This window comes from Notothenia rossii (genome assembly GCF_949606895.1).
Source record: "Notothenia rossii genome assembly, chromosome: 4".
In the NCBI taxonomy this organism is placed as follows: domain Eukaryota; kingdom Metazoa; phylum Chordata; class Actinopteri; order Perciformes; family Nototheniidae; genus Notothenia; species Notothenia rossii.
In genome coordinates this window covers 48,991,597-49,017,580 of record NC_136902.1, presented here as the reverse complement: position 1 = coordinate 49,017,580, position 25,984 = coordinate 48,991,597, and the positions used below count along the sequence as shown (strand labels likewise).

The 25,984-nt window shown below is 44.9% G+C and overlaps 1 protein-coding gene across 5 annotated transcripts in view; it reads right to left on the bottom strand.

Annotated features, from left to right (window-relative positions):
- The window catches only part of slco4a1 (solute carrier organic anion transporter family, member 4A1), a 221,014-nt gene that overhangs the window by 92,267 nt on the left and 102,763 nt on the right, over positions 1 to 25,984 (bottom strand). For 2 of the 5 annotated variants that reach the window (XM_079677697.1, XM_079677701.1), the window contains exons 1-3: positions 12,556 to 12,685; positions 6,549 to 7,673; positions 464 to 554 (exon numbers count right to left, since the gene is read on the bottom strand). In XM_079677697.1, coding sequence (XP_079533823.1) covers positions 464 to 554; positions 6,549 to 7,392 — 935 coding nt within the window. In that variant the 5' untranslated portion in view covers positions 7,393 to 7,673; positions 12,556 to 12,685. Of the gene's footprint in view, positions 1 to 463; positions 555 to 6,548; positions 7,674 to 9,217; positions 9,272 to 12,555; positions 12,686 to 13,913; positions 15,121 to 25,984 lie in introns of those variants that run through there. The other 3 variants (XM_079677699.1, XM_079677698.1, XM_079677700.1) reach the window with 3 other exon arrangements.

Here is a 25,984-nt window from a genome sequence, read left to right as displayed (position 1 = left end):
GGGTTGCCGAGTGGGGCCAGCTGAGAGAATAGACCAGACTCCAGCAAAGGTAAATTATGTCTAGTGCGCCATCTAGCGATCAACTGAAATGCCGGGTATTGCAGGAAAAAGGCAAAATGAATGTGGTCTTAACTATAATTTGGACAATTTTGTACCAATATTCGGCCGGCCGGATTCAAAAGCCCAACGAGCCGTATATGGCCCGCGGGCCTTAGTTTGCCCATGCCTGCTCTAGATGATAGGAAAGGAGCTTCAATACTTCCTTTATAACCTTTGTAATTGGGATAATATGCAGCAAGCCAGTCATTATAGCCCGAGGAACCAATCACCATCGCATCCCTTACTTAATGTACTCAGTTACTAGATCTCTTCATGCATTTTCCACTTTAGACTGTTCTATTCTAATATGCATATGTTTGTTCATTCTAATGAGTTCTAATCCTATCATCCAAAACAGACTCACTTCAGGTGGATCTCAGTGTACATGTTGAGGAAGTACCCCCCCAACAGGTAGCCCGCTGCTGGGCCCACAATGGCTGCCGTGTAGAAGATCCCTAGAGAGAAAGAGAGAATACTGACTGTCTACTTCCTGTTTCCTACTGGTCAAAAGAGCCCCATTGTTCTTTGCTGAGTTTCTGAGTTTGTTCTCAAAGTGAGTGTTTTATGAGAAAGAAGGAACTTGATGTGAGCATGTGATTAGGTGAGAGGATTTCCTCGATGGGTTACATTGTGCTCTGATTCTGTTTGAAATGCACAAAGTGATATTTTGGAAGAGTGGATGTTGAATGGTGAATATTACAAAACTCAAGAGCCTGAAACCCTCAAAATGAAAGTGCCAACACTAAAACTCTGTAAAAGGTAACACAACAATGAGCATCATAGACGATGACTGGGATGTGACATTTGCAGAAGATTTACTGACTCTATCTCTGTGTTTAGCAAAAAGGCACTTCACATCTACAATACAATCTTTATCAGTTTTCAATTCTCAGTAATAGAGCTAATAACAGTGCTGCGATTGACTTCTGGATCGGTACTGTGCCGTTAGAGAGAAACAAGTGTTACTATAGAAGGAAAGTGTTGAACATATTCAACTAATTTACAACATAAAATGCTTTGATTCAAATTGGACGCCATGAAAACAGGAGGAAAAAAGTGTGATGAAACCCGTTTTGATGTGATGGAATTTCTATAATCATGCTCAAACTTAGATACCATTAATGCCACAACAGACTGAAACTGCTACAGAACATGCTTCTTCTACAAAAAGATACAGTTGGGAATTTTCACAAGACCTGCAATATGCATGTGTTCTTATTATTCAATGAAATCATAGCGCTTTAAAAAAACTAAAATGAACATCCGGTAACAGAAAAGTCAGCTTCACAAGTCTTATGGCGCATTTCCACTACAGCGCGGAGCTCGCTTTAAGCGTGCCGTGCAGGGCCCATTTTTGGTTGCGTTTCCACTAGCGTAGTACCGGCTAGCGGGTACTATTTCACAGTTTTTCTGGCCCGATAAAATCAAGGTTTTTTCGGGCCAACAACCAGGCTGAGTCGGGCTGAGAATGCTAAACTAGAGAATCGCTGGCAAGGGGATAAAACTACAACAAGATGAACATATTTGACCGTGATTTAATTGTAATACACGTTTCAAAATGATGCCGAAGTAACAACATACTGATACCGGTTAGTAAAAACCATGAATTAATGCTTTGACAAGTCTGCAGACAGACGGCAGGCGAAAAACGTTTTAAAATGCGTGTTTTCTAAATGGAGTTCGGCTAAGCTAACGCAGTATATGCTCCGACTGTCCACACTCACAACAACGGCCTATACAGACATAAATAAACCAGTGACTGTATTCACCATGACACAGACAGTATGTGGTTTGTACTTGTTTAACTTTTGTCTAGTTTCGGAACAGATATGAGGCATACATGCCAACCTTTCCAAATCCAAAAGAGGTAGGTTTGCACGCGGCAAATGTGCACGCCCAAATTAGGTAATCAGAAGAAATGGAACCCCAGTAATGACATGTATAAACCATGTATTTAACATATATTGCATCATTTTAAGCATTTTTCAGAAAAAGTGGTCATTTGGTAAACAGTGTCATCAACAACATTTAGTTTGGTCTGTGGTCCATGTTTGGTCTGTAAAATGCCCAAAAAGTAAAAGAATGGGGGATAAATATCCCAAAGTCTCCACATTTTATTATATTTTTAATGTGTTTCTGGTCCTCTTTCAGTTGAGACAGTGTAGATCAGTGTTTCTCAAACTTTTTCATACCAAGGACCACTTAACCAATAAAAAAACACTCGCGGACCACCTAACTCCACAAATATCCAAAAACACATCGTTTTTTACAAATCGCCTGAAAATGGTACAAACAAGTGGCCACATGTGTGATGAAGGTGTTTATCTGGGCTATATCATGCAATTGAAAGTGAAACTTAGGCTCGCTCCATTGCGGAGATATTCCGAGTGCAGAAAACTTAAATTAATTAATTAATTTCAAATGTGAAATGTTACCAATACTCACGGACCACTAGGTGAGAAGCACTGGAAGGATGTGTCAGGATGTAGAACTCTTGTGTGAACATTGGATAAAGCCAGGTTCATATTCTTGTTTCATGTTGTTGACATATTAGAGTCAAAGGTTTGCACAGAGCGAAATATCTTTGTGTTGCGCCATAAATCAGAAAATACTGCATTAAAAAAGTCATTTCCTGCATGTTTCTACTGATAAAGTGTGATATAAATACTGTACAGGCTTTCAGATTGCTGTAGTTCACTAAACAGAGACATTAACGACATGTTTGGTGTTGAAAATGTCGGAAAAAGTGAAAGAATGGAAGGTAAATATCCCCAAATCTCAAAATTGTATTATATTTTGTTTGTTTGTGGTCCTCTTTCAGTTGAGACACTGTAGGTGAAGGATGCTTCTGGAAAATACCAAACACTGGATGTCTTTCAGTCGCCAACATGTGTTTTCGAGACGCTGATACTAACGGGGAAATCCTGCAGGACCCAAATGCCTCGTCTCTGTTCCCTTGAACTCATTTGGGAGTGATTACCCATCAGCCCCGGGGGTGCAGAGGAAAGGCAGCGTTACCCCCGGTCTGCACGTTGTTTCTCTGCCGACACTGCGTTCCTATAGATACTACCCCAGTTCCTAAACTGTAATGGAAATGCCTCATAAAGTGAGCCAGTCCTAACAAGGCCTAACGAGGCCTAGCCATACTGAGCGAGGCCGAGCGAGGCCGTGTAGTGACAAAAGTTAAACAAGTACAAACCACAGACTGTCTGTGTAATGGTGAATACAGTCGCTGGTTTATTTATGTCTGTATAGGCCGTTGTTGTGAGTGTGGACGGTCGGAGCATATACTGCGTTAGCTTAGCCGATCTCCATTTAGACAACAAGCATTTTAAAAGGTTTTTCGCCTGCCGTCTTGTCTGCAGAGTTGTCAAAGCGTATTACGTGTATTACAATTAAATCACGGTCAAATATTTTCATCTTGTTGTAGTTGTAGCCCCCTTGCCAGCGATTCTCTCTAGTTTAGCCAGGGTCGGCGTCATGGGGGGTCATTCGCGGGCCATGCCCCCCCAAATGAGTCACTGTGCCCCCCCAACGCAGGGTGGGCAAGCCTTGCCACTTTGCCGTTTTTTTTTTTTTTTAATCATATAAGTGAAAACGTTTCCACTAAAAGTATTTTGTGTGAAATAAATCAGAAATAAAGAATACAAATATAAAACACAGCCTGAGGTGTGCTCACTGCTGCTCTCTGATTGGTGTGTTGCTTGACCAATGACCCCCGACCTTTGTTTTGTTATCATTACGTGGATGTGTGTTTAGATGAAATCCAAGTGGCGATCTGTCCATCTGTTAAACTGATTATACAGTAAAGCCATCAAAAATAATATGATATACAGTACAGTACAAGTAGCCTACTTCTTGGTCTCTGTGTTTCATTCAAGCTCGGCTCTGTGTGTGTGTGGCATGAGCGCATTTTGTGAGTGCGCGAGTGGTAACGTGGAATGTTGTTGTTAGCATCTGGTTAGCTAGCTATGCTAACGGATATAAAGAGCTGTTTCTACACCAAGGTGGAGGAGAGTCCTCTCCTGTCAGACTGAGAGGATCTTATAACGTCAGCTCAGTGAGGTAAGGACTCTCTCAGTGTTTAGAAAGTTAACTTTAGTGTAAGTTATCTCAGTGGGTCTCAAACGGTTTGGTCACCATTTATGTAAACAAGTATTTGCGAGGAACACCTTTATATGATCATTATAGTTATTAAAAAAGAAGAGATTCAATGAAAACAAGTATGAAATACTATAGGTCAGTAACACAAGAATACAGTTTAAAAGGGGAGTGATTTGTAAAATATCCATAAAGAAAAAGAAAATCTGTGCACAGGTCTGTTTCATATGGGTGCTGAGAGATGTAGGCTATCCAGGCCCGGTTCTAGAACAAAATTACTCAGGGTGCATCCGAGATTAGAGAGGGTGCAGTAGTAAAGTGCTATTTTTATAAGTGGGGAGTGGACCTAAAACCCTCTAGGGGGGTCCTCACCTCCTCTAGGAGGCTCCTTACCTCCTTTAGGGGGACCGGGGGCATGCTCCCCCGGGAAGATTTTTTTTTAAATATTGAAGTTAAAAGCATCAATCTGGTGCACTTTGAGAGCAAAATTAAGAGATCTATGGATCTATGTGCTCTTTGCTTGATTCATGCCTTCCCAGTCCCTTATCACGTTCAAGAGCATGGCGCCAGTTGTTGTAGCCAGTTGTGGTGAAGGCATCTGACTTACTTGAACCGAAATGTCTACATGCATAGCAGAAGATGGCATCTTTTTAACATGAATATTCCAGCCAATCTCTGTTTTGAAACCATGAGCTGCAAAATGAGCGCCTTACCCCACTGTACAGGCGAGTTGGGTACTTTTTAAAATATACCTGGGCAGGCTCTGTTTTGCCGAGGTCCTCTGGCACTTGCGGGCCGCTGAGGGGTGGCAGTGTTTGGGGCAACGAAGACCGCTGCGGCTACTCGCCGGCTTTGCCCGCCTCGCCCACGGAGGCGGGCGTTAGTGGCCACGACAGAGGCCGCGGGTAACGTAATGTCCCCATGATTTGAACTGTTATTACCTGCAGTCGATGCAGTGTTACTGCTGGCGATAAGGTCATCATTGACTGCTGTGTAAGCACCTTGCAGATGATGAACGCGCAGCGGCACAGGTCACGCGCACCTGACATAATAACGTTACTTGCTGTTTAAATTGACCAAATAAATGCAGCAGACAATGTTATTTAACCACAATTACAATTGATTTTATTTCAACTATATTCTTCTTCTTCTTCTTGACTTTTCATTTTTCAAATGAGGGTGCATAACGACTCAACTGAGGGTGCAATGCACCCTTATGCACCCCCGTAGAACCGGGCCTGAGGCTATCCATAGATCTCTTCATTTTGCTCTCAAAGTGCACCGGATTGATGCTTTTAACTTCAATATTTTAAAAAACATCTTCCCGGGGGAGCATGCCCCCAGACCCCCTAGAGGAGGTTAGGTCCACCCCCCACCTAAAACATGTTCAAATGAATAGGATACTAAATATATTTGCACACTTTTTATATGGTGGCCTATGTCCATATGTTTCTGTTTTGGTGGTCGTGCCACAACCGTGCATGTATGCACAAGTCATAGGTGCGCTATAAAATAGCACTACACCCCTGCAATGTGTGTGAAAGACAATAGACTTTACAGCATGTTTTTTTTTAATTGAAGTTGCGTTGGTGTTTGTGTGTTGGTTGTTGATGGCAGTGTGTGCCCCCCCGTGGTAAATGATTGCCCCCCCCATTCGATTTGTTCTAGAGCCGACCCTATGTTTAGCATACTCAGCCCGACTCAGCCTGGTTGTTGGCCCGGAAAGAACCTTGATTTTATGGGGCCAGAAAGACTGTGAAATAGTACCCACTAGCCGGTACTACGCTAGTGGAAACGCAACCAAAAACGGGCCCGCACGGCTCGGCACGCTTAAAGCGAGCTCCGCGCTGTAGTGGAAATGCGCCTTTAGTGTCTCATCAGTGCATGTGTTAGGTGATATATTCACACCTAAGGCCTTTGTTTGAACAATGTATTTATTTAAATCCAATTGCGATTGAAAAGAATGAGATTAACAAATCGCAAGACAAAATCTATATGATATACCATTTATGCAATTTGAAATCTATAAACTATTTTTAAATTAAAATGTTTGATTAATTAAATGAACTGGTCAGCCAAAGTTCAATGTGTCAAATATATTTCAGTGTGCATAAGGTTGCCATTAAAAAAAATGAATTCTTAGTTTCACAAATCTTGATATATCAACTAATCAATATGTCCACGAGTAAATTGACTTGACCCAATGTGCTGTTAAATATCTCGGGAATAAGTCTCGTTGAGGATAAAAACGAGTCAAAGACATACAGAGAAAAGATTATCCAGTTAGTAAGAAATAACATAATTACAAACAAAGCAAAAGAACACGCTGTTCTGAATGACTAACTCACCAATATAAACAGGTGCATAGTTGGACTTGACGTTCTCGTCCAGGTATGTGACCCCCAGTGTGTAGAGAGGCGTGGCCCCCACACCGTGTAGAAACTGCCCCAGCATGAAAACAAACCGATAGCTCGACAGTCCCCCACCCTCTTTGTCCCGGCACGGGCTGGTGCGGTTGTCCGAGCACATGACCGTTGGCTCCGTCAGACTGACTTGGTACATGGGTGTGGTGAAGTGAGGCAAGGCAAACACAAGAGAACCCACAGCCATGATCATCACCCCCCAGCCCAGCCAGCGAGGCTTGTGTCCTGTCCCACCGAAGTAACTGACGAACGCCAGGCAGACGCAGGCGGCGATGTCGTAGCTGCTCGCGATGAGGCCTGCCTGGTAGCTGCGCAGGTCGAAGCGCCTCTCGATGGAGGTCACCACCGTGTTGATGAAGCCATTGATGATCATCCCTTGGAGGAAAGAAGCCAGGCACAGGAAAAACAACACCCAGCGAGGGGTGTTGAACCCTTGGATGGCTGTGGGCGTCAGGGCCCCCCAGCCACATAGCTGATCCGCCTCGATTGAGATCAGCTTTAACCCCAAGGGAGCCTCCGGAGTGGGTCTCGTGTCGACCCTGTATAGCTGCCCCGGTGCTGTGGAAGCCCCTGTGAAAATATGGGGCCGAATGGGGACATCTTCGGGGCTGCCAGTACTTCTCGGGGCTGAGCCTACTGGGCTGCCTGTCTGGGAGTCTCGGGGGCTAGGGGTGTCCAGAGAGGGGCCTCCGCTGAGAAGGCAGTCCTGAACGTCCAGGAGCTCCTGCTTGGAGCTGAAGGAGGCGTTGGCATTAAGCAACACAGGCATTTCCCCTTCAAGGGGGACTGTGTCAGAAGGAGGGCAGCTGGGGGGTGGAGGGGTACTCTTAACTGGGTGGATAATTGTACATCAATATTGTAGAAAAAGGTCAATTAGCTGAGGCTCGAGGTGAGGGCAGTGTGGTCAGGATCTCTGTCCTTGAAATAATCTATTGGTGGCTTGTATGGTGTGTGTCCACAGTGCTGGATATTTACTAAGGCTCTCCAGTTAGTTCACGTATCTGTGCAAGGTTGTACAGGTCATTCATACTCATGTTGAGTAATGGCATCCTATGAAAAAAGGGAAAGAGAAACAGGGATTTAATAAAGCAATATTAAGCAATTTTAATAGGCACTGAAGACTTAAAGAGCAACTTGCAGGTTTTTTTTTTTACTACATTTATGCTTAACCTTGCCTGAAAATTACAATTAAAAATGTTAATGCAGGATTCGATATGTTTTACAAGACATAAGGGCATGAATTCAGAGGAAAAGGGGCCGTCTTGAGCTCTGCTACTAAAAACTGCTTTTTTTAACGTCATACGTCAAACACGTCATATAACGTCACATGGGGGAGCAACTTTCTCGGACTCGTTCTCTGCCCAATTCGCGGTAGTAATTTGTAGTTGGTTTGAGCGGCTGTGATTTAGTGAGCTGGTATTTTTTCGGTCATTTTACATTGCATTTCACCATTTGTAATCATGGTGAGCTTGTGTTTGTGCAGGTTGCAAACAAACTCGAGCCTGTCAGGACATCAAGTCCACAGTTTCCCTCACGGGAAAAGGACCGGAGCTAGCGTTCGTTCCTGGGTGCGTTGTGCATCCACCTCCCTGCAGCACATACTCTCCACAGCTTTATCAGGAAACCGTATTACATCTCTCTCCCCCCCTTCGCTGCTCTCTCTCTCTCCCCTCCGGTACACGGCACCGTAAAACGTAGTGTGGAGTTGCATTAGGTAACGCTGTGGTGGCTGTACTGCTCCAGCCGTCTCCTTTGTGTTTGTTTGTTTCCCCCTGTCTGTGTTGTTTGTGTGGGCGTGGTGGCTGTCACTCCTGGCTCCCGGCTCAACCTCCACTCACCTGCTGCAATCCGCTGTGCACCCTCCCCGACTACACAACTGCTTTCCATCAAGCCATTTACAACGGCATATCAACGGAGGCTCCACAACCTTTCTCCGCCAGATCGTCAAGTATCAGCCGTATCTCGCGTCTCCCCTCCGGTACACAGCACCGTAGTATGGAGTTGCATTAGGTAACGCGAGATACGGCTGATACATGTGCATTAGTTTCTGTAATGGATCAGTATCAACATTCCTGCCAGTAACGTTACTATATTATCAATACTACTTTAGTTATAGCCTGATATATGATTGCTAACTTTACAATGTTGTGATGTGACTGACGTTAGCTAACATTAACTGTAGCTAACGCCGGTCACTCACCAAGACAGCTGCTCTGTTGTCCATTGGTTCTCCACACACCACAGCTCCATTTCTCTCCGATGGCCATTATTTGTTCTAATCCTTGGCTGCTCTTGGTCTCTTGGACGCCTAGCAGGCTCATAATTATAATCATATGCATTTGAATATATATTTTCAACCTCTTCTGTGTCAAAACTAGCATTGTGATCCATGTTTATTCATACGTTAGACCGGCCGCTCTCCCCAATGTTACGTCACACGCGGGAGGTCACGTGCGGAGGCTTTTTTATGCGAAAGTGAAAATGTCTTACTAAAACTACGCTAGATGTCACTGTAGTGTATATTTCTGAATATTTTTTTGCAAATCTAGTGTATTCATAATTTTCCTACACATTTATTCACTGGTGTCTCTAACCTGCAAGTTGCTCTTTAAATGGTTGCAGGAAGGGATGATGCATATACAGTACATCTGAAAAAAGAATGAGGGAAAACAAGTATCACAAAGTAAGCATGTTTTTCAGATGTGATTCTAACATCAAGAAATCAGAACAGTAGAAACCTGGACGACTGAAAGTATGTTAACAGTCATCATCAGTCAATGTATTGGCAGTGATGGAAAGTCACATAGTGTATTTACTCAAGTACTGTGTTCTTATGAATAAAGCTCCATCGGAGCCATACCCAAGCACAGGTTGAGTTGTTTGTATACCTGCAAACAAATGTTGAGAATATGCCGTTTACTGCTATGGGAACGGAACCTTCCTTTTATTGGACTACCATACTATATTCAACAGACTAACGTCAGATATTCTCAACAGTTACTGATTAAATACTGGGTAGTTCCCACCTGTAAGTAGTCTTTATTACTTGTTGTTCTGGAGCTGTTGTGGAAGTTTGGTAAGTGGCGAGCCGTAAGGGCCCTCTAGTTATTTTGGTAAAATAGCTTTACCAAAATAACTTGATTTAATTATATTTAAAATAACATTTCCAAAGAAATAAATCCTTCGAATTTGCCCGTTCAGTTTCTGTTGGAATGTGAAGGGTTAAATGCCGTCTCTGCGAGTTATGTGAAGACGGGAGAGCTTGTTGGTCCCTCTGTAGATTCACAGAGGGCCAGCTATAGTAACTCAATGAGAGAGTAATGTCAAGTGACAGTACAATTGACCAACCATATCTTCCCTCTAAATGGGTGGGCTTTGTTTTCGCGGACTTTATGACAAGTTCCGCCCGCTGGTAGGTTTATACATGTGTATAAAGTGGTGCAGTGACGCTTCCTAAAACCCGGAAGTAAGCTGCGCTCGGGTTCCCTCGACACAAAAGCAATGGGATTTCTCCATAGGATTTCGGAAAATAGCTGTTACGGAACTCTTAGACCTAGTCAATACTGTGGAGATATACAAATCAGAATGATCAAACAATAAACTGGTGAAACAAAACAGAGTTGTCTTTCTGGTTCCTTATTCAAAGCTTCGAAGACACAGGTCTCACAGAGTACAGAGTATTCTGGAAGAGTGCGCCCAGAGTAAAAGATGCCTGTAGGTTATATAGGATCTTGACAGTTCAACAACATTTCGTCACCTGTCAAGGAGGGGCCCTGGCAGGAGATATAAGCTTTCCAGAGGAACAGAAACTGTCAATCACTAATAGACTAAAACAGGAACTTGTTCAGCAAATGGAAGTGAGGAAACTTGTCAGCAACATATGGAGGAGACAAGAATTGAGGAACTTGACTATAGAACAGGGAAACCAACACAGGAACTCGCCCATTACTCTGTGCTTGGCACCCAGACACTCACAAGGACCTCTTTCACGACTGCGGTTTAGACCCCCCCTGACCTTAAAATGTCAATCATAAGGCAAGCAAAGGGCATGAACTGAAATACATCACCCAGACCTTACTCCTAAGTCTAACAAAGGTTATGAGTGTAAATACATCATTATGGAAGCTATTGCAAGTGCTAACAAAGGTTATGAGCTAAAATACATCATTATGGAAACTATTGCATTTGGTTTTACCATGTAAGGTAACATATAAAGTTTGCACTACATATAGAGTTTGCACTACATATATAAAGTTTGCCACTACATAGCTCGAAATAAGGTCTGTGGAACGAACCTGTTAGATAAATGCACGTTTTGTTCAGCCGGATAATATCCACATGTCTACCCTACTTTTATTATTTTCGAATCATAAATCTAATCGATAGATTTATGATCCATAGATTTATGATTAGCATAAGTTTGTTCATGATGGCTCACTTCAGTGATAGTAAGGACATCGTTGCGAAATTATTAACCAAGTCATTTTCAAGATTGAGTTACAATGATAAACTGGAGTGGCAAAGGATCAGCTGCATGACCCCGCCATCAAGTGCTTCATCCAAAAGCACAGGAGGATGGACTTTGTGTTTAAGTGATTTGATCATCAAAGGTAGGCCTAAGTCATTTTCAATGTGGGCCGCCGTGCCGACTTAATTCATGTTTAATTGTTACTTGGCTGTGGGTGCCCTTTCATGATAGGTGTTTATATAAATGGTGTTGTTTTGTGTGGTAGAGGGTCGCTGTCATTGATGCATTTTCCACCCCGGGCTGCTGTTTTTGATAAAGCTCTGGATAAATAAAATCTATTATTATTATTATTCAAATCAGCAAAGCTAAAGATGACCAGCTTAAATGTACAACATGGCTTATGCTTGGAGCCATTTTCAACTCGAGGTTGTTCACTTAAACGTTTCAAATCTCTGTATGCATGTAATACAAGCTTATTGTGCGGTTGTCTTTACATTGTACGTGATATGCTAATGAGGGGGGGGCTTTAGCAACATCTTTAAGTGGTTGACCAATTACAACAGAGTTGGCCGTCAACAAATCGGAGCAGACTGGGCTTTCAGAGCATGGGCTATTTCGCAGCGTTTCAGAGGGTGAAAAGACGTGGAGCAGCACAGGAAAATAACAAACTGTTTAAACATCAAAGCATATTGACATGTCACAGTAGAAGCACATGTTACAGATATATGAATCTGAAAATGAACAGAATAGAGCCCCTTTAATCCCTTCAAATTCATCAAGTAGTTACTAACGTAAAAATGAAAACGTCTTTACCTGCTGAAACCTTCAAATCATTTACATATTGCCGCAATAACTATACTCAAATAACAAGCATTATTCTTACATTCTTACATCTCACAATACCACAGTGTTCTTTGTGTCACCATTAGTTATTGGTTGCTGCCTCATTTGTCTTTGCTTCATATGGATGCCAATTCAGGCAAGAACCCTGACACAGAAGCTGGATAATGATGCTCCAGTAACAGTCTGTGTTAATGTTGGCCTCACATAATCTGACCTTAACATAAGTAAACTACTGAATAAAAAAAACTTTTTTAAATAAATGGTACTATTAGTGTAATTATTGAATATTTGCTACCAATAGCAGCCCTTCGAGTGCAACCATAATGCTGATGTGGCCTGCGATGAAATTTAAATTTGACACCCCTGGCACAAGCCTTTATGTGCATCCACACTTCGCACTTCAAACTCCCTTTCTCTCAACAGAGATAAAACGCTCGGTTTTATACAACAATAACAACAACCACTTAACAACAGTATGCAGGCCTTACAATTAAGATTACATTAATTGTCAATCAGGTCAATATAATATGTTTAGCCACAAACATTCAACTTCATCACCAACTCAAGGCTCTAAATATAAAACAAGAAATCAAATTCTAAAAATACTCTATTGCCTCCTACCTCCATTCCGGCTTATGACAATCCACAGGTCATATTTTAATTTAACAATTATACAGACGAAGTGGAAGAGAGAAAGTAAAGATGGAAAGTGCCTGATGAAGTCAGTCTCTGAAAGCCTCTTATAGTCAGGCTGCAGATCAGTACTCAAACGCCCCATCAGGAGAGTCCTGCAGGCAGTCTGATGGGGGGGAGGTCCCACCCACCTGAGAGAAACCGCTCATGGGAGATTTGCTTCCTCCTACTGGAGGTAGACTGCAGTGTTCTGCTCCCCCATGTCCACGCTTACACACAGCAAATACAGTCTGCCGTTATATGCATTTGTTATATTATTGTGATCATATCAATAACTTTTGAACGGAAAATAAATGAATATCAGTTTAGTATGAAATTGTATTTGTCTTCACTTATTCATAGTTAGAATGCTACAATGTGTTTGAGCAGGCTACATGCCAAATGTTACACGTTTTTTCACTTTCATTTAAATAATATTTTTTTGAGTTACAGCCCACATCTGCATCAGTTTGCTCTGTTTGTCTCGATCACTACGTTCATCTGACTTATATTTCAGTGTAACTGCTCTCAGAGCATCTTTAATGAGGCCAACAAACAGGAGCACACGGCTACTGATAATTAAGGAGGGGTATGGTTATGGTTTATCGGTACTTTAATCAATAATAACTTTTAAAAAACGGTATGACTTTAGTCTGTGAGCTTCCTAGAATTAGAAAACATTATTTTTAAAGAGAAAACTTTTTGGATGTCTCAAAGCAGGGCCTGACTGGGACAATAAGTCAGCCAGGCCACTACCAGCTTCTTTGTATCGTCACTATTTAGTGTGAATCAGGGGCGGACTGGGACTACAAATCAGCCCGGGACTCTCGACCGACCCACTTCGGTACCGCCGGCCCACCGCGGTGCTCGTGACTTACCGCAGAGGTAGACATTAAGGGTAAAATGCCACTGGCATTATATTATCACTGGCCCCACCATTGTAACCACTGGCCCGGAGCATTCGTCCAAAAAAAAAATAGACTAATAATGAAGAAAATTAACACATTTGTTGCAATAGTAATGTATGCACTAACTACATTACTACTTGTACTACAACATTTGAATCATCGGTTCTTCCTCATTTTCCTCAATTGTTCATATTTGGTTTATTCAAATAATGATATTGTGGTCATTGTTAAAAAATGTCTGCTATTATTATGAGTATTATTATTTGTATAATGCACTTTCTGCCTTCCTGTCATTAGGAGTTAGACGTAATGGCTGTAATTGATTTGATTAGAACCTTCATTGTCCTAAACTGCTGGGACATTTCGCCAATACCTTTATATTGTCTTCTCTTCACTTACTTGTCAGCATAGATCGGCATTGGTATACAGAGCCTTGGGGATTCTGGGTAGTGTCGTGTCTTCTGCCATCCTTTACTCCGAAAAAATATTTGTTTCTCCGAATCGAAGGGGAAAAATACAAAAGCATTGCACACAATTTAAATCAATCAATGTTGTGTAATTAACAAGGACAATCTGGTGTTTTTTAATCGATGAGTTGTTCAGATATCACTCTAAAATCAATCGACAGTAAGGGGAATACTTACTTCCGGGTGTACAATTCTCCGTTATCCAATGGGAATGGACATTGCCTTTAAGGGCAGCCGACACAAACGAATGCCGTGTTTCCATGAGCGTCAAATCCCGCCGCAGATGGGAATACATTGCAATCAGTTGAAAGCTATTTGCGTCCCTTTATGAAGCTGAAGGAGCCTAGGAGCGTCACAACTGCACGCCACGGGACCCTGACCAAACGTCGCTCCTGGACGATTATGGAGTGAGAGTGTGTTGGACACAACAGTAAATAATAAACATATTTATAACTAGTTTAGCTAGTTCCAGAGGTAGATACAAAAGCTAAGTGTGTTAGGTCTGACTTTAAGTGTGTGTTTTGCTCCGCTCACCGGTCCGTCACAGCAGGTGGAGCTGCAGGTGATCGTGCAGAGCTGCGTGTTCTCCGTCAGCAGCAGCTGATCCTGATCTCTCTCTCTTTCTGCTTCACACACGTTGCATATAGCTATTTTATTGTCTTTTTCGGACACCTTGAAAAACTTCCAGACCGTTGAAGCAATATTGGCGAGCTTCTTTTGCCACGCACAGAGAAAAGCCTCATGTATTTTGCGTCCTCTGATCGGCTCTTCTGATCGGCCTTTATAGAGAGCACCGATCAAACTATGAATGAATATCGGCCGATAATGATCGGCGGCTGATCGATCGGTGCATCCCTAGTGATAGCCCTATAGTTTAAATCTCCCTAACATTAATACTGTGTCCTGCTGTGGACTGTCTGCCCTGTACCCTCCAGTCCCTCTGTGCTGGTGGTTCTACTACCCAAACAGAAACACATAGGTTACTATTCAAAAAGTGTGTTAACCTATCCATGTGAACATGTTTCAAGTGGGGGTGGACCTCAAATCTTCTAGGGGTTCCGGGGGCATGATTTTATATACAATTTTGGAGTTAAATGCAACAATCTGGTGCACTTAAAAATAAAGAGACTACATCTATGGAAACACCCATGAAACAGAACTGTATACATTTCAATAATCATAAAATCGTAAGAATATGTTCCCTCCTCTCTCCCCTCTCCTCCGTCCTCTCCTTCCTCTCCTTCCTCTCCTTCCTCTCCTTCCTCTCCCTCCTCTCCCTCTGCTCCTCTGTGACGCAGAAGTAAAGACTAGTTTTAGCTCTCAACAAGTTTTTTAAGTTTATCTTTTCTTATTTCACCTAGTTAACATATTTTCTTTTTATTCATGCATAATTGACTAATCACTCCCCTTTCAAATTGTATTTTGGTTTTACTGTCCTATAGTATGAATTAGAATGATTTCATACCTGTTTTATTTATTCTGTTATTTTTTATAACTATAATACAAATTATATAACAGCTGTGCCTTGGAAATATGTGTTTACATAAATGGTGAACAAACCGTTTGAGACCCACTGAGATAACTAGTTAAGTTAACTATCTAAACACTGAGAGAGTCCTTTACCTCACTGAGCTGTAGTTATCAGCCTCTCAGTCATCCACCTTCTTATCAGTGGCAGCTAGCACATAGAGGGCGATAGGGCACCGCCCTCCCTAAACCACACACACAAGGAAATGCTTTCCTATTTTATTTTTTATTTAAACTTTATTTAAATTGCTTTTCCTATACACTGTATGAGTGTGACTGAAGTACTGTACCCTCCCTACAGGCCAATCACGCAGGCTGCATGGGGCCCCGCCTTGCGCAGGGGGCCCCGCCCAGAGGGCCTCAGCTGCTGTGCGCAGTTCTCCGCGCACCACCCGCTGACACGCGAGAGTGAGAATGAGAGGTGACAAGGGGAGCACGTCTGTAACCCGTAACCCGACACCGTTGCAATGAATCGACATCTGACCAATCACGGCTTTGATACGGCCACTACTACAGGTGAAGAGATGTGGGTGAAAAGACAGTTTCAGTCCGGCACAAGCAAGAGCGAAAAATACAAAAAAACATGAAGAAACTAGACTAGAGCATCACTCGAAGGTGGGTTATTGTATGAGTCAGATGTACAACTTGCGAATGTTGTCAAATTGCCAATTGCCATATTAAAACATCAGCTGCAATTCACGACATGAAGAAGGCAGTCTCTGCATAGCATATAGGCTAACGGAGATGCAGTTATTTCCGGCATTCTTTATTTAACATTCATTCAAGTATGTTATGCCTTTTATCTGCTAATTTACAGGAGGAAGAGTGATAAACTGTCTGTCTAGTTGGCTTACATAACAGTTAAAGTTTACAGCCTAAAAAACATGGAGCATTTTTTCCCCTTTTATTCATTTTTATGTACATTTTCACATTTCATGGTGATGCTCAGCCTCTCCCCTTAACTACTAACAGTCATCATCGTGTCAACCACAACACAGAGAAATACTGATAGACATGTGTGTGTAGTTGTTGATACATTGCTGACGGAGGGAACTACATTTGAATACAGATTTAAGAAATATCAGTTTTTGAGCATGTCATTTTTTTTTTTTTTTGTCTTGACTATATTACAACTATATTATAATAAAATAATGTAGTATTTATATTATTGAATTGATTATGATTATTATTATTAGTAGAAGTAGTTTATTTGCATTAATTATATTTTATTCTTTTTGAGGCTAGTATTTGGCAGGAAATGCAGACGTATTCACCTGTAAACGCATACTGAACGACAGACATGCACATTTATCTCACTGTTTAAAAAAGTAATTGTGTTGATAATAATAATAAACAGGAATTATATTTGCAAAGTAGCCTACTTTGTTTCCAAAAAAAATGTCTTCACTCCTGTCGGTTGGGGGGGGGGGGGGGGGCCTCATCTCACAATGTTGCTTGGGACCCCAAGTTGACCTGAATACTGTGCTGGGGCGATGGAGAAATCGCCCCATAGAGGTGGGTCTCTGTAGCAGGTTAGCCAATTGTTGATTCAAGATATGAACGAGTGTCATAAAATGTAGCCAATCAGCATCCTCAAAACTTCTTCCAGAGGGGCGATTCTTGTATCGCCCCAAGTAAGCAACTGATATAACCAGGACCGGTCTCTGCGGGTGCCATTTTAACAACAAAGACAATGGCGAGCGTGAGCAAGACTCAATCCTAACTCGGTGAAATCTCTCATCCAAGACACGTTTGAGAGAAGAAGTTTGGCGGACAAACTTCAGGTGAAAGACCTGGGGCCTCATGTATAACGCCGTGCGCAGGATTGACGTGGGATGGTTGCTTACGTAGTAGAAACCCGAAAAATAGGTCCATACATTTTCCGCCACTTTCCGATTCACCAAACATTGCGTACCGGCGAGGAAAGTGCGTATGGCACTTCCTACGCCTGTTTCCATTTATCAATCACAACCGACTCGAAATGCGGTGCAGCTTTTGCGGGCTTCACGTAACGCCCATGTTTGCCTATAAATAGTCAAAGAAACACCCTTTCATTGATTCATTTTGAATGACTGCAAGGAGAAGATCGCAGGAAATGACGACAGCACAGCTAAAAAAAACATCTCACACCGTGTCAGATTTTGGTTATTTTGGGGAGGTCGAGATAAATCATATTGTTTGGTGGATGCAGTTTGAACCAGAGTAGCAGCATGGAGGTCGGATCGCCACCAAAATAAATAAATAAGTGGTCCGAAAAAGGTTAATGACAAAAAAGATATAGCCTTCCTCAGGCAGTGTGTTTGTACCGGGGACAGGAGACCCCACCTTGATGAGAAACTGTAAGAAATGATCGGGGAATCCCTCCGGAGTGGAGTCATGACGACTGGATCTGAATTATGTTTTTGTATTTGGCGGTTTGTGTCCCAGCTGTCGATCAGCTGTGTGCAGCGTCTCCACTGCAGCCTGTGCATCTCAACCCCCCCCGCAGCAACTCTATATCCACCAGTTAAAGGAAATATAACTAATGTGTTGTGTTATATTAGCTGTACAATTTACCACATATGGTGCTCTTAGTTTCCACACCTCCTGTGTTTTACGAGTGACTTATCAAGTCTTGGCAAACGGCATAAAACACGATTAAACATGTATTAAACATATAAAAAACCATGCTCGTATCTACAACCTATAGACATGCAAAACGGCGTCAGTTTAGACGTAATTTTGTCCTCCTGCTTACCGCATCATTTATGAGAAAACATTTCATAACATTAACACAACATATTCGAGGTGGTTTTAAATAACATATCCGTATTTATTTATTTCTCCCAGTTATGTTTTTGTGTGCACTGAGGAGTCTCAAACAGGCGTTTGTTAAATCATTTTAAGATTGGCTTTAATCAACGTTTGAAAATGAATTCTTCATATATGATAAATGAGAGGTAACATTTTATTTATGGTATTATTTCCACATATTTCTCTCCATTCTTCCTTCTGCCAACGGTGTCGCAGTTTCTCGTCTCTCCCGTTTTTGTGCTGAGTGCGTACGCATGGGTTAGAGTTTGCGTGGAGGACCGCACGTTTTTCCGTCAAGTTAGTATTTTATAAATCGCAAACATTGCATAGAAACTGCCGTACGCCATCTTTTTGAGCGTATATCCCTTTATAAATGAGGCCCCTGGGCCCAGATCAACCTGATATTGTCATCAAACAGCAGGATAGTGAGAAAGGCTAGCTGGCTAGCTGGATGCAGTCATGCTAATGCCTTATTTAGCTTTCCTTGCTTTGTTTTTAAAACAACGGGGAGAGATGCAGCATGGACAACAACTGGAGTGAGGGATATGAAGCACCAGGCTGTCTGTGAGGAAGCATGAGAACACCAGAGAACACATGGACAATGCTATGAAGCTGGCCACGCTAGGCAGAGTGAACATTGCTACGCAGCTGGACGAGGGCCACAGGATTGCGGAGAGGAAACACAATGAGGAGGCATAGCCGCGGGAAGTAGGGGTGCTGGGGGTGCTGCAGCACCCCTTGTTGGCGAGTGGTGTACATTTGAAAAACTGAGTGACCACCTAAATAAAAATGATTAAACTACATAAAATAGTTATGATTGTACTTAAAATAAAAGTAGCTGTATACAGTAGCATATAATAGTCATAGTATATATTTGTATCAGTCAGGTGGCTTGAATTTATTTTCCAAATAAATAAAATCCGAGTCATCTAGGTCGTAGGTCGTGGGATAGTGACATAATTGACGCGACACTGCAGAGTGACAGCGACTTTCTAGAATGGCGCAAAAAAGGATTTTTGATTTTTTTCTCCAAAAAACAACCCAATAAAAAGAGTGGACCACCACCTCTACAACTAGAGTAATATGACACAGAAGAGACTGACACATCTGACTTTGATGCATGTTCATAGTAACATTTTGGACAATGTGGATGTATCTGCTAATGAGGGTCTTCATTAGTGCCACCCAGAGGTTGCGCTAGACTTTTTCACTGCCCGTCATTTTGACGGACAGGATCGTAATATTTCCGTCAAAATTCAGTATTACCCGTAGGCCTTTACACTCTGGGGGGGGGGGGAGAGAGAAAGAGAACTTTCAACGGGGGTGTCGGGGGGGGAGAGCACAGTCGTGAACTGTCAACGGGGGGGGGGGGGGGCGGGGCGCACGCTTGTGAACTGTTAGCGCTGTGTTATGCATGCCCACTGCACCTCGCGGGAGTGCGCACAGCGTAAAGCCAAAACTCAGAGACATTTCAATGATTTGTACGGCAAACTTGGTTTTGGAAACGGTATAATTTCCTTTTTGGCAGGCATGCTTAACACCGGAGCCTCGCTGCGGGTAAACTTTGGCGCTGTTCCGAGTTTGTTCTAATCTGTCAAAATGACGGACTGCTTTCAGATTTTTCCGACATTGTTAAAAAAAATCAGTCGGAAAATATTCGGTTAACGCGACCTCTGGTGCCACCCCAGAGAGGAAGGCTACATTTGGAGTTTTGTGAAGCCCCAACACAAGGTGTTGCTGTGCAGTGTTTTACCTTGTCAATCAGTTAACATTGAATTCATAGTTTTATTAATATTGTAAATAATATTTTTGTCTCACTATTTGTAATGTTATGTAGGTTTGTAAGACCCTTAGCATGTGGGCATGTGCAGCTGTTGCTAAGTGATGTAGGTCTATAATGGTTTATTAAGCCTAACAGTTAACACCTCCAGCACCATCACCTTAAACACCGGCTCCACGCAGGGCTGCGTTCTGAGTCCACTGCTTTTCACCCTGATGACCCACGACTGCTGCTCCAGGTTCAGTACCAACCACATCATAAAGTACGCGGACGATACAACAGTGGTGGGACTCATCAGGGACGAACAGGCCTGCAGGTCGGAGGTGAAACATCTAACAGACTAGTGTAGCACCAACAACCTGATCCTGAATGTCGATAAAGCAAAAGAGATCATTGTCGACTTCAGGAAAAAAAAGCACTGTCACCCACCACTCCACATCAACGGCACAGCAGTGAAGACTACAGACAGCACCAAGTTCCTGGGGGTGCATATCACAAGCAGTCTGACCTGATCCACTCACACTACATCACTATTTAAGAAGGCACAGCAGAGCCTACACTTCCTGCGCAGGTTGAGAAGAATACAGCTCCCCCCTCCCATCCTCACCACGTTCTACAGAGGAACCATAGAGAGCGTGCTGACCAGCGGCATCTCCATCTGGTCGAGAGGCTGCAACGCCAAAGACTGGAAGTCTCTGCAGAGAGTGATTAGGACAGCAGAGAAGATCATCGGAGTTTCTCTCACTCCCATCAGAGACACCGCTCAGAAACGCTCCCTGACAAAAGCCCAGAACATTTTTAAAGACCCCACTCATCCTCACCATGCTCTGTTCTCATTCATAACACTCCGTTCGATGTCTCACTATGGGATGCGCCTCATCCGCGGAGCAAACAGAAGCATCAATCTCGTTACGCCAATCCTGATTGGCAGGTAATCTTGACGTAAGCGTCAGGGAATCCACCCCCTATAAGTAGCTTGCGCTACGCCGCATGTGTCATTCAAACACCTCTTCTCGCTTCAGAGCACATCTCTATATCGGTAGCCGGGCTAGCTCACACAGTCCACAGACGGAACCAAGCTAACTTCGGTCGACGGGCGCTTGCCGGCTACTTTTATATATCCTTCTGCAAGAAGACTGTCGGTACTAACACACCAGTTAGTACCACATTCGACCTCACCTTTTTTCTTTTCTCCGGAAATCGAAACGTAAGGTCTTGACTTCAAGCTAGCAGCACACCACGTTGCTCGCTTGTCTCCCTCGCTATCGACACCATGACGGCGAGGACTTTTTTCTTCTCTTCTCACACCAGAGAAGAAAGGGATTAAACGACTATTAACATACCAGTTAATACTCTTTGGAAATAAATCTACACCATCTACACCCTTTTCTCCGGATTAAGGACGGGTTGGAATATTTTTTCCTCGGCAACTTTCCTGTTGAGAGCGGGCCCTCTCCACGCCGTCACCACGGCGGGCAAGATGGACGCCTCTCTCCCTCACACCAGAGGAGTCAGGACCTCGGTTGCTCGGCTCTGCGACTGCGGGTTGAAAATTTCAGGCACAGACACACACCAGGTCTGCTCGTCCTGTCTCGGGCTGGAACACGCCCAGGAGGCTATTGACAACCCCAGCTCCTGCGGACATTGCTCCCGCTTCACCCGAAAGAGCCTCCGCCGACGGCTAACACGCCAAGCTAGCTTGTCGAGAATGGACCCCCTTATGTACACTGATGCGCCGGATGGCTATCAGGACACGAGGGCGCCCACCGCTAAGATTGAACCCTGCACTGTGTCGGTCTGGGGCTCATCTACAGCGGCAGCTGCGAAACCAGAGTCCCGCCCTGTGTTAGGCTGGAACTCGGTAGCGGCTAGAGACGTGAGATTGGGGCCCCACGCTACACCAAGCTGGGGCTCCCAGCTGGACCTCACCATGGCCGCGCTCGCGGATGATGTCCTGGAGTCAGAATGCGTGGAGAACGAAGAGGATTCCTCTGAGTTCCTACTCTCTGACTCAGATGTGCAGGAAGAGGACATCTTCACGTCATCAGCTCACGCTGCAATGCCAGGAGCGATAGCACACCAGCTTCGCCCTGTCTGGGTATGGACCTGCAGGCCGTGTGTCGACGTGCTGTGTCCAGGCTAGACATTCCATGGCCTGAGATGGCCAAGGAGACCTCTAGGTCCCGCTACGAGGGGAAAACTGTGCCCCAAGCAGCGAGGAGAAAGAGGCAACTCCTTCCATTCTTCCTGGAGATGCTGGACGAGGTGTCGGTCTCCTGGAGAGACCGTCCCTTCAGCAATAAGGCCCCAATCCAGGGTGCCTCCTCCCTGGACTGTGACGGTATCGAGAGGCTCGGCCTGCTCCGCATACCGCCCATGGAACCGCTGGTGGCAGCTCACCTCCAACCGAGGCTGGCTCCGACACCGAGCAGGAACCCCACGCTACCGATGAAGGCAGACCGATTGCAGTCCGCGTTGGCTGATCGGGCCTACAAGGCCGCAGCGCTGTCCGCCAGAGCCATCAACATTTCCTCACTGCTAACTGCCTACCAGTCAGAGCTCTGCGGGGATCTGTCGAGCGAATCTGGGCCGGCCATATGGGACGAGATCGCAGCGATCACGGACATTTGCCTTCGGGTGCAGCGCTGCGCGGTCAAGGCCACGGGCAAAATAATGGGCATAATGGTGGTGCAGGAGAGAGCCAGGTGGCTCGACCTGACCAACCTCCCAGACCGGGAAAAGGAGGATGTATTGGACATGCCTATCGTTCCCGAGGGTATTTTCGGCTCCGCTCTAGTCTCAATGCAGCGGAGACGCGAGTCGAAAAGGAGGGAAGACGAGGCCCTCCACCTCTGTCTCCCTCGAAGGGTCCAGCTGCTACCTGCAACGGTTTCACGACAGTCCTTCGCCCGAGATGCCTCACACCCTGCCCGGTTCGACATACCAAGGCAGCAGAGGCCACAGCCCACCCTGAGTCCCTAGCCCAGGCTGGAGACGAGGGCGAGCTGGCCGAGCAGAACTCCGGTTACGGCAGCAGCCGTGCAGGCGCAGCCGACCCAGATCCTCAGCCACCTGACGGGAAGAAAGAAGCGGGCAACCTGACAGCCTCCTCTTCTCCCTTCTGTGACAGAGCTGCGTTCCCCAGCTCCAGATGTGTCCCGTTGTCCCGAGAGATGCCTCAACGCCATCCTCAAGTGCACAAAATACATGTCTGTCACATATTGTTGTGTTTTTTTCTGTATGAAACATTTCCGCTGACGCATCCAGGCTCAGGCCGAGGGCGCAGCTAAAAAAAATGAAAGAAAAAAACAATAAAACCAATAAACAGTCCACCGATTGTTCCCTTTTGAGAGCAGCTACGGCCTCTCTCAAAAGGCGGACATTGGACGGGTCTGTGAAGGCACCTCCGCCACGCGCATGCGCAGTGACGACTGGGGTTGTGAAGCCACCATCGTCACGCGCAGGCGAAGCCACCACCGTCACGTACAGGTGCAGTGCCGGCTGGGGTTATAATAACACCACCGTCATGCGCATGCGCAGTGTCGGTGGGGATTGTCGAAATGGGGTACCACCGTGTTCAGACACTAGAGGGCCCCATGACACAACAAATGGAGGCTCTGAGGGTAGGAGACGTGACATCTCCGCTGGCTTTAGGGAGACATTTGTGGAAGATGCTCACAATGTCCCCCCCCCCCCCTCGCTTCTCGGGCATTCTGTATTCACAGGCCCGGGGAGAGTCAGCCCATATTCTGGAGAGAGAAATTCTCTCGCTCCTAGAAAACAAGGCTATGTCTATAATACCCGCCGAGCGGAGTTAGAGCGGCTTTTATAACAAGTATTTCCTCGTTCCCAAACGGGAAGGGAGCGGAATTCGGCCAATACTAGATTAGAGGGCTCTGAAGGCGTATCTAAAAAAGATACAAATTCAGAATGCTCATTCACACATCTCTGCTGCGTCTCGTGCGACAAAACGTCTGGCTCACGTCAGTCGACCTGGAAGATGCGTATTTCCACATTCCAGCATATTACCCACACAGGGAATATCTGTGGTTCGCATCTCAGGGTGTCTGTTATGTGTACGGAGTACTTCCCTTCGGTCTGTTCTCAGTCCAAGAGGGTTTGTACGATGTACGGAAGCCGCTATAACCCCGTTAAGACAACAAGGTATTCGCCTGGCAACCTACCTTTACGACTGGTTGCTTCTCGCACAGTCAAAACAGGGGGTTATTACACGGACAAACGTCCTTGTGATACACCTGCTCGACCTGAGTTTCATAATGAACACAGAAAAGAGCATGTTGTCCCCAGCCCAGACTGTACTTTCCCTGAGGGGGTTTCAGCACTGGAAAGCTGCCCTCAGACTAAACCCCGCGCGTCATGGCGAGCGGAGAGTAACGGTCACTATGAGATGCGTGAATGGCACTGCGCCACCGGCCGCACCCGACTCTTAACTAGTACAGGGCGTGCCTATGGGTACTGTCTTTCGCAGAGGGCGGTCACCACGGACGCATGTCTGACGGGCTGGAGAGGTATTTACCAAGGTCGGCCTGTGAGGGGGTTTTCTGGAGCAGAGACCTCCAACGGTCGCACGTAAATTACCTGAAGCTTTTAGCGGTGTCCCTCACCCCAAAAACGTCTTCTGCCTTTTCTCAGAGGACGCCGTGTCCTCGTGAGGATGGACAATACAAACACAATATCGTATGCAAACCACCAAGGAGGTTTTGCTTTCTCTCCAGTTAACATGCTGGCACGCAAACTGATCCTGTGGAGCTGCGGTCGCCTCCTCTCCCTGAGAGCGATGCACGCACCAGAAGTGACAAACCTCGGGGCAGACTTGCTGTCCAGAGGTGTATCACCATGTGCAGACTAGACTTCACATCCAATGGTTGTGAGTCAGCTGTGGGTGTGTTGCGGCCGAGCCGCAATAGATCTATTTGCATCAAAGAGAAAATGCTCATTGTCAGCTGTTCTTTTCAATGCGCGATCTAAACGCACCGTTTGGCTTGGGCGTGCTCGTGCACGTTTGGCCTCCGTTCCCCCTGTGCGCTTTCCCACCCCTGGCTCTGATAGCCCCAACTCTGGCCGGAGTAAGGGAACAGCACCATGTATTGATCCTGATAGTTCCGCACTGGCCTGCAATGTACTGGCTGGCGGAGATTTATCAGTTGCTGTGCGGTCAGCCGTAACAGCTCCCCCTATGCAGGGACATTCTGTCTGAGGCGGGGGGGACGATTTCTCACCCACACCCGGAGTGTCTCGTCCTGTGGACCTGGCCCGTGAGTGGTTCAATCTGAATACAGTGGGTCTCCTGCAGATGGTGATGAACACTATTCAGAATGCGAAAGCTTCCTCCACTAGGTCTCTTTATGACTGAAAGTGGAGGGTGTTTGAGGAATGATGTCTTAGGAAGGACACACCTCTTTTTCAATGCCCTGGCGGAGTGATTTTATCATTTCGACAGGACTTAATTGAAAACACAAGGTTTCCAGGTCACTGCTGACCTTATGGGACTTGACAGTGGTTTTAGATGGGCTCGCTCGTACCCCATTTGAACCTCTGGAAGACGCTGTCATGAAGCACTTGTCACTGAAGACAGTGCGGTTACTGGCCCTGACATCCGCCAAGCGTGTCAGTAACATTCATGCGCTATCTGTACATGGTTCATGCACTTAGTTCACCCCAGGGAAAACTAGAGTGTTGCTGAGGCCCAACCCTGCCTTTATCCTAAGGTGGTTGGTTCAGGTACCCCAATTGACATTGAGGCATTTCCTTCGCCGCTGTGTCCCTCCGGGGAACAGCAGCCGAGTTTGCTATGTCCAGTCCGTGCTTTACGCACTTATATGGATGGATCAAAAGAGTTTCGTCGTAATGACCAACTCTTTGTGTCCTGGGCTAACCCTCAG